The 14,331-nt window shown below is 43.0% G+C and overlaps 1 protein-coding gene across 1 annotated transcript; it reads left to right on the forward strand.

Moving 5' to 3' along the window:
- Positions 1-8,497: 8,497 nt before the first annotated feature.
- Positions 8,498-14,085, forward strand: EDN1 (endothelin 1). Its single transcript, XM_049765289.1, has 5 exons — positions 8,498-8,579; positions 10,320-10,488; positions 11,647-11,805; positions 11,950-12,063; positions 13,716-14,085. The coding sequence occupies exons 1-5, from the start codon at positions 8,516-8,518 to the stop codon at positions 13,816-13,818; spliced, it is 609 nt and encodes a 202-aa protein (XP_049621246.1). The 5' UTR covers positions 8,498-8,515; the 3' UTR covers positions 13,819-14,085.
- The last annotated feature ends 246 nt before the right edge of the window (positions 14,086-14,331 follow it).

The following is a 14,331-nucleotide window of genomic DNA, read 5'->3' on the forward strand; positions in this document are numbered from 1 at the left end:
AGAACTTATGGGACACAGCAAAAGCAGTACTGAGAGGAAAATTTATAGCTTTGCAAGCACACATCAGGAAGGAAGAAGGAGCTTACCTGAGTAGCTTAATGACACAGCTAATAGAACTAGAAAGTGCTCAACAAAAGGACCCAAAAATAGGAAGACAGAAGGAAATAACAAAGCTGAGAGCAGAAATCAATGAAGTGGAAACCCAAAAAACAATCCGAAAGATCAACGAAAGCAGAAGTTGGTTCTTCGAAAAAATAAACAAGATTGATAGACCACTGGCAAACCTAACAAAGAAAGAGAGAGAGAGAAACTTGATAACTCGTATTAGGAATGAAAAAGGAGAGATCACTACTGATATGACAGAGATTCAAAGGGTAATCAGAAATTACTTTGAAAAACTCTATGCCACTAAAAATGAGAACCTGGAAGAAATGGATAAATTCTTGGACTCTTATAATCTTCCACGGTTGAAAGAAGAGGATGTAGCATATCTAAACACCCCCATCACCATTGATGAAATAAAAATGATAATCAAAAGTCTGCCCAAAAACAAAAGCCCAGGCCCAGATGGATTCACTAATGAATTCTATCAAACTTTCCAAGAGGAACTACTACCAATCCTGGCAAGACTCTTTCATGAAATTGAACAAGTGGAAACACTCCCAAATAGCTTTTATGAAGCCAACATCACCTTGATACCTAAACCAGACAGAGATGCTACGAAAAAAGAAAATTACAGACCAATATCGCTGATGAATGCAGATGCAAAGATCCTCAACAAAATCCTGGCAAATAGGATTCAATACCTCATTAAGAAGATCATCCACTACGATCAAGTAGGTTTCAGCCCAGGAATGCAAGGATGGTTTAACATCCGTAAGTCTATCAACATAATACACAACATCAACAACAAGAAAAATAAAAACCACATGATCATATCAATAGATGCAGAGAAAGCATTTGATAAGGTCCAACACCCATTCTTGATCAAAACTCTCAGCAAGATGGGAATGGAGGGAACCTTTCTCAATATAGTGAAGGCCATCTACCACAAGCCAGTGGCAAATATTATCCTCAATGGAGAAAAACTAAAAGCCTTCCCTCTAAATTCTGGCACAAGACAGGCTGTCCTCTCTCACCACTCCTATTCAACATAGCACTGGAAGTACTTGCTATAGCGATTAGGCAAGAAAAAGATATCAAGGGAATCCAGATAGGAAAGGAAGAAGTCAAGCTCTCACTGTTTGCAGATGACATGATGCTCTACTTAGAAAACCCTAAAGACTCTACCAAAAAGCTTCTAGAAACAATAGACTCATATAGCAAGGTGGCAGGCTACAAAATTAACACACAAAAATCAATGGCATTTCTATACACCAATAATAATAAGGAAGAAATAGACATTAAGAAAACAACCCCATTCACAATAATGCCACACAAACTCAAATATCTTGGAATCAACTTGACTAAAAATGTGAAAGACCTATACAAAGAAAACTATAAAACTCTGCTCCAAGAAATAAGAGAGGATACGCGGAAATGGAAACACATACCCTGCTCATGGATTGGCAGGATTAACATCATCAAAATGGCAATACTCCCCAAGGCGTTATACAGATTCAACGCTATCCCTCTAAAGATACCTATGACATTCTTCAAAGAGGTAGATCAGGCACTTTTGAAATTTGTTTGGAACAATAAACACCCTAGAATAGCTAAAGTAATCATTGGGAAAAAGAATATGGGAGGAATTACTTTCCCCAACTTTAAACTTTACTACAAAGCAATAGTTATCAAAACAGCATGGTATTGGAATAAGGACAGAACCTCAGATCAGTGGAATAGGCTTGAATACTCAGAAAATGTTCCCCAGACATACAATCACCTAATTTTTGATAAAGGAGCAGGAAATCCTAAATGGAGCAAGGAAAGCCTCTTCAACAAGTGGTGTTGGCACAACTGGCTAGCCACTTGCAAAAAATTGAACTTAGACCCCCAGCTAACATCATGTACAAAGGTAAAATCCAAATGGATTAAAGACCTCGATATCCGACTCCAAACCATAAGATATATAGAACAACACATAGGCAAAACTCTCCAGGACATTGAGACTTCAGGCATCTTCAAGGAGGAAACTGCACTCTCCAAGCAAGTGAATTCAGAGATTAACAGATGGGAATATATTAAGTTGAGAAGCTTCTGCACCTCAAAGGAAATAGTGCCCAGGATACAAGAGCCACCCACTGAGTGGGAGAATCTATTCACCCAATACCCATCAGACAAAGGGCTAATCTCCAAAATATACAAGGCACTGACAGAAATTTACAAGAAAAAAACATCTAATCCCATCAAAAAATGGGGAGAAGAAATGAACAGACACTTTGACAAAGAAGAAATACAAATGGCTAAAAGACACATGAAGAAATGCTCCACATCACTAATCATCAGAGAGATGCAAATCAAAACAACAATGAGATACCACCTCACACCACAGAGAATGGCACACATCACAAAGAATGAGAACAAACAGTGCTGGCGGGGATGTGGAGAGAAAGGAACCCTTATCCACTGCTGGTGGGAATGCCGTCTAGTTCAACCTTTATGGAAAGCAATATGGAGATTCCTCCAAAAACTGGAAATCGAGCTCCCATACGATCCAGCTATACCACTCCTAGGAATATACCCTAAGAACACAAAAATACAATACAAAAATCCCTTCCTTACACCTATATTCATTGCAGCACTATTTACTATAGCAAGACTCTGGAAACAACCAAGATGCCCTTCAACAGACGAATGGCTAAAGAAACTGTGGTACATATACACAATGGAATATTATGCAGCTGTCAGGAGGGATGAAGTCATGAAATTTTCCTATACATGGATGTACACAGAATCTATTATGCTGAGTGAAATAAGTCAGAGAGAGAGAGAAAAACGCAGAATGGTCTCACTCATCTATGGGTTTTAAGAAAAATGAAAGACATTCTTGCAATAATAAATTTCAGACACAAAAGAGAAAAGAGCTGGAAGTTCCAGCTCACCTCAGGAAGCTCACCACAAAGAGTGATGAGTTTAGTTAGAGAAATAACTACATTTTGAACTGTCCTAATATTGAGAATGTATGAGGGAAATGTAGAGCCTGTTTAGGGTACAGGTGGGGGTTGGGTGGGGAGGAGGGAGATTTGGGACTTGGGTGATGGGAATGTTGCACTGGTGATGGGTGGTGTTCCTTTTATGACTGAAACCCAAACACAATCATGTATGTAATCAAGGTGTTTAAATAAAAAAAAATTAAAAATAAAGATGAGGTGACAGCAATGACTACCACATTTTTGTGTTCCCTCAGATGTATATTACTCTCCACTGCAATCTATAGAGTGTTGTGTGTGAACAGAAAAATATATTTACATTTTGTTTGGTTTTGGTTTTGGTTTTGGATCACACTCTGTGGCGCTCAGGGGTTACTCCTGGCTCTTGGCTCAGAAATCACTCCTGGCAGGCACGGGGGACCAAATGGGATGCTAGAATTTAAACCACCATCCATCCTAGATTGGCTGTTTGCCAGGCAAAGGCCCTGTGCTAACTCTTGGACCAAGATATTTAAATTTTGGGTAGAGAGCTAAAAACAAGATAAAGGACAAATGCCAAAACATAAAAGTGAAATTCATTTATTTTTATTTTTTTCTAGATTTTGAATGCCTACTCATTTTCCTTGCATTTCATCCACAAAAGAGTTTTATGTAGAATATTTGAAGACTATTTTGAAAGTAGAGGTCAGTGAGTAGATTCAATCAAGAATTGAGTCTTAGAATAATAAGATACAAATTACAAAGCATCACAGTAAAAAAAAAAACAAAACAAAACAGTACTGTCCCATAGTGTGAAGAATATGCTTGGGCACTTTTTTTCCTAATAGCTTACTAAATGCAGAAAAATTATATTTATTTTAGTACATCTTAAACTTTGACTTACTGTCCATCATTTAACCATATAAATATATCATTTAACCACATCATTTAACCACTATCATTTCATCGCATGCGTGATATTTCTAAAATAGCAGGGATGATTAGTTTTCTTTAAGTAATTCAAGGAAAAGGAGTAAGCAAAATGGGAAACAGTAAAGTCTGTTCAGGAAAGTACAAACAATTTTGAAATTTTTGTGTGTTTTCACTATTCATAACCTTAGTTGTTGTGACTAACTAAGGTTAAAAACATGAGCATATTCATTTAAACTAAATACTTGCTGTTAATGACTTATGAATGAAAGTATCCAGGCAGAAGTTGAGTTGCATACATTATGCATTATAAAATGAATGGGATGAATCTATCCTATTTCCTGTGCTAAGTCAACCATTATATTTTGAATTGCAGGAGAAGCTATGATTGTCCCTGACTCTTAGGGGTATGTAATGTGTCCTGAAGTCATGTCTGTAGTATAAAATCTTTCACAACTGCCCTGTGAAAGCACAGGCTTCAGTCAACAGCACATGACTGAACGAAATCTAGAGCCTGGCTCTCTTCACTGTGTCCACAATGAACCAGTTCCCATCCTTTGTGCTTTGTTCAACAGTCCAACTTTAGCTCTTCTTTTCTTCTTCTTCTTTTTTTTTTTTTTTTGTTGGAGAAAAATGCAACATCTTACACCAGATTTGTGTGCTTGGCAAAGTTGCAAACTTTATTACGCAAATGTTGAGAAGGAGAAAGCTGAAGAAGACTAAAAACAGTACACTTTGCTACTGTGTATGATCTGTATTTGGGGCTCACGGTGTTTTATTTTTAGCTATCTATTAATACACAGCAAGAGATACAAAAAAGAAAGACATGAAACATTGCTTTATCAAATATTCAATTCTAACATCCAAAGCAAGAACAGCGGTGACAAAGAGTTGCAATAGGGGGAATAGGCCATCTTTGCAACTCTTTCCCCTTTGTCTTGGTGCCCAGAAAGGTGCCTCTTTCTCTTGGGCCTTCCTCTAGCTAGAACTGGAAGGTGAGGTGGGGTCTTGCAGAATTGCTGATGGACCTTCAACTGCCTTTCTGATTTTGTCTTGCCCTTCTGTCCTCCAGCTCTCTGGCCTTCCTCTCTAGCAGAACTAAAAGTGGAGGAGAGGTAGATCAGCCAGTGTTGGATCCAGCCTGTAAAACTGGTTTGTTGAGCTTCTTTCTTCCTCCCCATCTTAATTCTTGGGAAAATTCTTGCTGGGCAGCTGGCTGGCATGTCAGAGCTCCCTTCTCTGGGCTAGAAAAGGGCTTCTCTTCCCTCCTAGAGAAAGGGGACTGCTGCAGGAAGTGAAGAAGAGATAGGGAGGAAGTGGCATATATTCCCAATTCCTCAGAACAAAGAAGAAAAAAAGAGCATACATATATATGCATACATACATACACACATACATACATACATACATACATACATACATACATACATACCACAACATGTCTCCTGGAAGCTCAGTGTTCAAAGAGATGGGGACAAGACTGTGCTTGGAAGGAGGGTCCCTCCCAGGCTTGAAACCCTGTGTGTTTACTTTAACAGTGCCCAGGGGCCACCAGTGTGGCTGGGGGTGGATTGCAGCCCTCTTTTTGTATGTATAATTCAGCCACACAGTTCACAGGATGACACAGCCAGGAGGGAGTGTTGTGGGAAGGTGTGTGGGCAGTTTCCTTTTTTTCTTCACCTCTCCCGCTTCTGGTACCTGTAGGCAAGTTTTCTGAAGTGTGAGTGCCAGGGGAGAGAAGGGCTTCCCTATGGACCTGGAGGGGCTGGGGAAGATGGGGGAGGTATTTTCAGGGGAGTTGGTCTTGACTTAGGGGGCGGTTTTCAGTCCCAGCCACCAGGAGGTTCAAGCAGAGGATGAAGCAGGGGATCCTTGCCAAGTCTCATTTCCCAGGTCATCTTTTCCTAGCTGGCAGGGACGCTTGGCAAGTGACATCAGCCATCCCAGGCTCTCTCTCTGTGGTGTAATGGGGGCCAGACATACCTACTGTGGAGGCAGAAGTGGCTTATTACTTGGTGTCATATTTAGTTCACTAGGGCAGGGTAGGGAGTTGAGTGGAGATCTATAGCTTTCCTCTTCCGTCTGTGGCTGAAAAGGGGGTTTAGAAAGCCCAGCAGAGGTCCCTGGATTTGGGGATATAGTGTCACTCAGAGGTTACTCCTGGCTCTGAGCTCAGAAATCGCCCCTGCAGGCTCGGGGACCATATGGGATGCCCGGATTCGAACTACCATCTATCCTGGGTCAGCTGTGTGCAAGGCAAATGCCCTACTTTTGTGCTATCTTTCTGACCCCAGCTTTGAGTCTTTTTGAGAGAATTCCTGCCTCTTCCTTACTTCTGGATCTCTGGGTCTGACACTAATGCCGTATTTCTCCTGATTATGACTTCTAGGGAGATGGGGGCAAGTGTACCTAGCCCTGGGAAGGGAGGTCTAATTTATGGAGGTTGTTTTTTGGGGGGTTTTGAGGGTTTATTTTTTGGGGGGAGGGGGCTTCATCGATGTTGGGCTACACCCTTTGTGCTCAGAGCTTACTAATGAGTTGGTGCTCAAGGATCATTCCAGAAATGGGTTGGAGCATCCTATGGGATTCTGAGGATAGAACCTGGGTCAGCTGCATACAAAGCAAGCCCCAAATCTGCTATCCCGTCATCCTGGCCCCAAATCTGTATTTTTGACTTCAGACAAGAAGGACAAACTCAAAAAAAAAAAAAGGAGGAAGTTCCTGTAGAACATTGAAAATCACTCTTCAGGTCCCTCCCTTGCCACCCCAGCAGGGCACTGGAGGAAAGCAAGATGGGGAAATGGGAGAAGTGTCTACGTGACTGACTGTGTGCCAGCCGTGGGCTTCTGCTTTCCTGCGTGGGCTTAGAGCTCTGATTTTATCCATAGTTAGGGTTCAGTTCAAGCCTGGTGCAGTGGTGACCTTCCGGGTCACCTATCTGCTCCCCACCTAAAAAAAATTCACAATCTTCCACCTCTGTTTCTGTTTTAGATATTAGCATGTTGTCACCTCTCAGGAACTGCCCCGTGGGGACCACAGAGGGTGTTTCAAGGTTAAAGAGACAGGAAATTGCTCTGAGAATGTAAACATGTTATTATATCTGTTTATCTGATGCTTTTATTCAGCACCTGCATTTCCTCCACCATCACCACCCTCAAGTTCAGGTTTCCCTAACACTCCTTTGCCTTCAAGAATGCCAACATGGAAAAGAGGGAAGCCTTGACAACATTCCAGATTAGGGGGTAAATGAATTCTGCCCAGTCCTTTTTGCATGAGCCCCCCCCCCTTCCTTTAGTCCTTTGGGTGCAAAACCTATCTCCTTTCTTATTCCCTCGAATCTCAGAGCCCCCGAAGCTCGTCATCTCCCCCTGGTGGTCCTCTCTGACTTCTTCTTGGGATCATCCCTCTGGAAAGGGGGTGATCACAGAAAAGAAGCATTTTGCCGCGGGGAGGGGGACTTCTCCTCTGCATTATTGAAAGAATTCAGATCCATCTAAAGAGCGCACATTTTTTAAGCCTTATTTCCCTGGTCTATCCCTCACATATCCACCTTCCCCCACTTTGTCTTAGTGGATTGCTAGGACTTGGGGGGATTTGCAAGGACAGAAAAGGATGTGACTGGACCCAAATCTTTTGACTCTGAGTTAGCAGGGAAGGGTAAGAGAGGGTTTCCGTGTTTGATCCAGCCTCAAGACATAAAAGGAAAAATGAAGTGAACAACAATTAAAAGGGGAAGAAGAAAAAAAAAAAAAGAAACAGGTCTCCGTGCACAACAATACAATCTATTTAAACTGGCCCTCATACTTTTCATACCAATGGCATGACTTTGCTGCTGGAGTCCCTCTCCTGATTCTTGAACTCTGGGGTTGGCAGGCAGCATAGAGGGAGCCGCCGACAGCCCTGCACGGGCAGGTTTACCAAAGGTCTCTCTCTCTCTCTCTCTCTCTCTCTCTCTCTCTCTTTCTCTCTCTAATGGGTATTTTCTTTAGCTTGGCCCTGCCCCTGGGTTGTCAGACGGCGGGCGGGCGTCTGTCTCTGAAGTTCGCAGTGATTTCCTTTAGAGCCTGCCCTTATCTCGGGCTGCACGTTGCCTTCTGGTGACTAATAACACAATAACATTGTCTGGGGTTGGAATAATGTTGGAGCTGTTTACCCCCACTCTATAGGGCTTTAATATAAAAAGGCCGCCGAGAGCTGTCCAAGACAGACGCGTTGCTGCCTTTTGCCCAAGCAACCACCATCCAGAGGCGACAGACAGCTCAGAGCGGTTCCTCTGTCCCCGCGGCTCCAGCCCGGGTTGCTCGCTGCCTTTTCTCTGGCAGAAACTTTTTATTTTATTTTATTTTATTTTTTCTTCCCCATATCTCAAGCCACCGCGGCTAAAAAGATCCCTTGGAGATCTGCATCATTACCAGGAACGCTGGGACGCAGCTGAAGCTGTTTGTCTTCGTTCTCCTTCCCTACCTTGGGGTGTGCAGGAGAGGATTTTTATTCATTTTTTTTAAATTCCCAGAATGGATTGTTTCCTTGTGATTTTCTCGCTGCTGTTTGTGGCTTTCCATGGAGCTCCAGACACAGGTAATTTCTCCATTTCAATGTTTTCCTTGGCACTTAAAGGCTTTTCTTGCCTTTTCCCCAATCTCTCTCTCTCTCTCTCTCTCTCTCTCTCTCTCTCTCTCTCTCTCTCTCTCTCTCTCTCTCTCTCTCTCTCTCTCTCTCTCTCTCTCTCTCCTCTACATTTTTTGTAAAATCACCGCATCTCAGATTATTAGGAATTATTGCTCAAAGAATTATATCGTACTTATTTATTATTACTATTATTACCTATTATTATTTACTACTTATATTTTCTAATGTGGGGAACCCCTTTATTGAATAAATAGAATAGCATTGCCCTGAATTATGATGATTCAAAAGCATATCCACTTGATTTTTTTAAAATCTTATTTCAAGACAAGATACAATTCAGCCAAGTGTGCTCTTGCAATGTTGGTGTTTATACAAGTCTTCAGACTTTAGACGGGGGCTTCTCAGTTATTAAAAGACTGTTTGAATAGTGTGTTACATGTAAAAGTTTCAGCATTTCAGTGCGAAGTCCAGATATTTGACTCAAGTCATTCAAGCAGTAGAAAGAAAGTGGCATCAGCTGCTGGAGAATCTCTTGAATAATATCCCCAGGCAGTTTCAGGGTGAAGCAGATGTTTTCTTTAAAATTTGTCATTATTGACTTTGGGGTTTCTTTGGGCAGGTTTTTGGCAGCTGCCGTGTGAGCTCTATTTGCAGTTCTATTCACCTGTCCCGAGAAGAGGTGACTAGATCTTGGCTAGGGAACCTCTGGGCTGCAAATGGATTTAGACAGTGGAGATTTCTCTGCTCCCACCCGTTCCACCTCATCATTCCTCCCCTTTAAGGGTCAATGCACTTTTTTTAACAAAATTTTTTGTCTTTTCATGACCTTGCCAAGAGAAAGGATGCCAAGCTTTGCAAAGCCCTGAATGTGCCTGATGATTGGAAATGTATGAAGTCAGACAGGGAAGCCACATGGCTTAGCTTGTCAGGCAGAGATGGGGTGCTGCGAGAGGGGGGTGCTGGCAGAATTTTCAGAACCTCAACTAAGTCCTCTCTGCACTTCTCATCCACGATGGTCTTGGGTCAACGGTTTCTGCAGAGTTGACTGCCTTAAGGGGACCGCTCAATAGCTCCAATTTCTCTTCTTCCTCTCCAACATCTCTCCAAAGTTTTGCATGACCATGGAATTCCCAGGGGGGTTTGTAGCGTCCTGCGATGGCCTGTCACAAAGTATGCAGCGGAGAACAAGTCTCAGAAAGGGGCAGAGCCATCTGCTTGGGTTTTTCGGAGTTTGGTTATCAGGCAATTTATTTTTAAGCTGAGATGGATTGTGGTCTCTTATTAAATTCTGCACAGAGGCTAATCCCGGTCCTGAACGTGTTAGCCTTTCCAAGCATTTCCTTGAAGGTTCATCTTCCAGGCGTGACCATGCCTGAGTTTAGTCTGTGAAGGTGGTTAGACTTGTGGGGTTAAAGGTGAGGTCATGCAGCCTGGAGGAGAAAAGAACAGAAAGAAACACTTTTCTCTGACACCTGCTGCTTGGGCCTTCATTTAGGCTCTCCCCAGCTCCAAGTGAAGTGCTCTGAATACTCCAAGTGCAGTGCTCATCTGCTTTTTTCTTTAAAAAAAAAATTGCACACACACACACACACACACACACACACACACACACACACACACACACACACACACACACACACACACACAGTCTCCCGGCCCTGCACTGACCGGTTCTCTCTCTCCCTGCAGCTGTATTGGGTGCCGAGCTCAGCACTGGAGCAGATCACGGTGGGGAGCCGCCGTCCCCCGGGACCCCCTTGAGGCACCGCCGTTCCAAGCGCTGTTCCTGCTCGTCCTTGATGGATAAAGAATGTGTTTACTTCTGCCACCTCGACATCATTTGGGTCAACACTCCCGAGTGAGTCTCTAGAGGGCGGCGTCGTCCCAGCATTTCTCCTTTCTGGCTTTCCCCGCAGGCTGGAGCCCAGTTCCTCTAAAGTGTCTTTCTTAGCAGGCAGGTCAGGGCTGGGATTCTGGAGGTAGCATTTCTGCCCTTGTGCCTGGCTTTAGGGGTGGGGTGGGAGTAGGGGGTGGGATGGGGGTAAAGTTCTGCCTTGCCACCCAAATAGCAGAGCAGTTTAGTTCTTAACAGAGGCTGGGAGACCTCCCACCCCCCAGGATCTGAAGCCTGATATCAGAATAGGTGGAAAGAGCTGTTGGTGGACAAGTGGTAGGCTGCAAGAAACTAGAGGCTTGGAGCCTGGGTTAAAGGGATAAATTGGCCTGACTTCCTTCTGGGGACACAAAGGGATTCTTGCATTTGAATCCACTAACTGCATTTCACTTATTGAAAACTCAGGGACCACCCCACATCCCACTTCTGTACGCACACACACACCCCTGTAAGTGCAAAAGACAGATGTGGGATGAGTTTGCTGCAGGCTAAAAGTTGGATATCCCAGTGCACATATCAAGGCAGAAACATAACTGTAGATCATAGATGTCCCCACGTCCTGTCAGAAATAGGAGCTTGGTTCCCAAATTGTTAGGAGTGTGTAGACCAAGGAGACCCTGTCTTTGGCAATTTTTATCCCCATACCCTTATCCAGGTGCTTCATCCTTGCGTTAAATGTCTCAAAATTAGGCTTTGCAAACCTGGCTTTAAGATTTTGTATTGAATTCCCTCCTGACCCCCCTAGCACCAAATATTAGAAACTAAATAAAGTTCAGAAAAGTAGGGAAAATTTGATACCAAGGAAGACATGTCCATTTTAGATTAAAAACAAAAGCCAAAGCAGAAAACAAAACTTGTTTGTCTGGAGATGCATTGACTTAGTTAGAGTCAAAATGTAATTTCCTTGAGTTAGAAAAAAACTGGTTTTTCCTAGTTGGTATCAGGACCTTTGCTAGGGTGTAGGCCAGATTCTGGCTGTCATTTAGGCTCCAAAACTCAGCTGCCATCTGCTTTGTAGCTAGCCCTGTGGCCCTATAGAATAAGCTGATCCCCAAGCACACACTATTTTAAAGACTACTAGTTATGCCCATATCTCTTTGTTTCTTTTTTTTTTGACAACAGGCACACGGTTCCATATGGACTTGGAAGCCCTTCAAGGACCAAGCGATCCTTAAAGGATTTATTCCACACCAAGGCCGCAGACCCCAGGAAGAGATGCCAATGTGCCAGCCAAAAGGACAAGAAGTGCTGGAATTTTTGCCAAGCAGGAAAAGTACTCAGGTGCGCAGAAATTGCCTTTGCTTTCAATCATTTTTACAGTCTCCTATCATGTCATTGCCTTCCTGTTTATGAGATGAACAAGTAGCATTGAGTACATCTGCTGGCTCGTGGCTGAAATGTTTTCCCTTCTGTGAAATTTTATAGGGTCCAAGACACTACAGAGAAAAACTGGACTAATCAAAAGAAAGGAAAAGACTGTTCCAAGCTGGGAGAGAAGTGTATTCATCAGCAACGAGTGGAAGGGAGGAAAACAAGAAGGTAAGAGGTTTCCAAGAACTCTGACCCCTGGCACCAATGTTAATAACTCTGCCCTACCCTAGTCTGTTTTAGCCTTGATAGCTTAGAAAAATAACAAGGACAAAAACAAAGGAGATCATGACATTACATAGATAAAAGAAAGAGCGAAGGAACCTCTCTTAAATAGTTTCTCCTTTGAAGACTTCAAATACTACCTCCTGTGTACTTTCGGGATTTTTTAAGCACACATCTCTGAATCTATCCAAATCCACCAGAATCTTGTTAGATTTTTCCAAACAAAAATACAACAGAGACACCTTTGTCAGTTGGTCTTTGCCTTTACCTCCTTGAATCAAAATGTTACCTGATTTTTTTTTAACCTGAGAAATTAAGAATTGTTGCAAGCAGAAATATTTTTTAATGCTTCCCAAATGCCAACTATAATCAAATTCTTCAAGAAGTAGCCGCTTTTTCAAATGGCCAAAGGGAAAATAAAGTCATTAGGTAGGGTTGGTGAGCGTTAGAACATACCGTTTTCTGGGCTTGCTTATTTATTAATTAAAAAATATTTGAAGCTGGGAATGCTTTTGGTAGAGAGCCAATGGCATTCCAAGAAAAACTCCCCCCCCCTTTTTTTTTCTAGCTAGTTCTGAGCTAGATAGGACAGGCAAAGCATCTGAATGAGAAATCCAATGGATTCTCTGAACAACCACCCACGAGGATGACCATTCCAAACCTCAGACATGTGCAAATCACATATTCTGCATTTCTCTCTCCTGATTCATGGAAAGTTTTCCTAGAAATCCCATGCCAAGAAGTTCTGTGATCAGGTGCTTACAGCACAGGTCTGGCAGTGAAGAGTTTCTGAATTGTTTACTACTTCGGTGTGTAGTTTCCTTAGGTCACAAATGCTTCTGGCCCTAGACTACATGGTTATGTAAACCACCGTAACTGTCTGAATGAACTCAGAAATGATGTTTTCTCCCTATTAGTGTCTAGGACAGCAACCATGAAATCAACCATATAGTTCTCATAATTTATTTTTATCCTGCTAAAAGGAAATCTAATACATATGCAAGTGCTGTAGAGCCTTTGCTTGGGGCCTTTTGGATGTTTTTTGTCTCTTCCTTTCTTTTCTTTCTGCTCAGCCTTCTCTATTCCTATGTGCTTAGAGTCTCTTGAGTTCCCACAGTGATGGTGGTGGTTGGGAAACTGTCTCAGGCCGGGAAGATAGCACAGCTGAAGTGTGTTTGCCTTGCACTGGCTGACTCAGAATGGATGCTGGTTGGATTCCCAGCATCCCATATGGTTCCCAGAGCCAGGAGCTATTTCTGAGCGCAGAGCCAGGAGCAACCCCTGAGCGCCACAGGGTGTGGCCCCTCAAAAACCCGTCTCTAGTTTATCTGAAATTTGTGCTTTGAAACTGTATTTAATACCCCATTCCTTTGAGTCTGAGCACATCACCCTTGTCACCACCCCCGCCCCATTCTAAGCAGAAGCAAGACTCAATTTGCCTTGAGCTTAACCAAGGGTAGCAAGTTATTGTAGTTCTTGGGGGAAAGTTCAAGAACTAGATTTAGATTTTGTTTGTGTCCGGTTCTAATAATAGACGTTTCTTTAGTCCAGGAATGATATTTTTTGTAATGTTGTTTTCTCTTGTCTCGTTTAACTAGGTGGGAGGCTCTCAGCAACAAGATCAAAACATCTTTCCGCTCTGCAAAGCTGAAAGCTGGGCTCCACCGAGAGAATAGAGTGACCCACAACCGAACGCACTGATTGCAGATGGTTTGGGCCTGTTAGAAGCCTCATCATCCTCCACGGAGAGCGCCTGCGTGGACCTGCTTTCTCTCAGCCCTGGCTATGAGCAGACCAAAAGCATCCGCCCTGCTTAGACCATTTCTTGTTTTAAACTGGCCAAGGACGCCTTTGTCCGTCCTTCTTCTAAACATTCCAAGAGATGTTTAAAGACTCCGTGTACTGTCTTCATTTGCTCTCATCAAAGACTTCTCATCTTCTTGTTGAGGATGACAGAGGGCCAAGCAGAGAGCAGAGACACTTGGGGACTTTTGGAGAAGGTGGTGGGCTCCGAGAAGGGGAAGCGAAGAAGAGATTTCGCTTGCCAGTGAAGATCCTGCCCTGGATCCAGAAGGTAGTGTTCCTGTCTCAGCCAGGGACATTTCAGGCACATTTCTTTCCTGGCACATTTCAGGGAGAAACCCCCAAAGTCCTGCAAAGATTCTCTAAGGAATGGGCAATGCACAAATTGAAAAACACACTCGAAGGATACTC

The sequence above is a fragment of the Suncus etruscus genome, chromosome 18 (assembly GCF_024139225.1).
Source record: "Suncus etruscus isolate mSunEtr1 chromosome 18, mSunEtr1.pri.cur, whole genome shotgun sequence".
Lineage (NCBI taxonomy): Eukaryota > Metazoa > Chordata > Mammalia > Eulipotyphla > Soricidae > Suncus > Suncus etruscus.

Excerpts from the sequence above, each read along its gene's own strand:
- EDN1 (XM_049765289.1), top strand. The coding sequence starts at position 8,516 with ATGGATTGTTTCCTTGTGATTTTCTCGCTGCTGTTTGTGGCTTTCCAT. Across the intron at positions 11,806-11,949 it reads CAAGCAGGAAAAGTACTCAG|GGTCCAAGACACTACAGAGA; the intron begins GTGCGCAGAAAT and ends GAAATTTTATAG. Across the intron at positions 12,064-13,715 it reads GAAGGGAGGAAAACAAGAAG|GTGGGAGGCTCTCAGCAACA; the intron begins GTAAGAGGTTTC and ends TCGTTTAACTAG.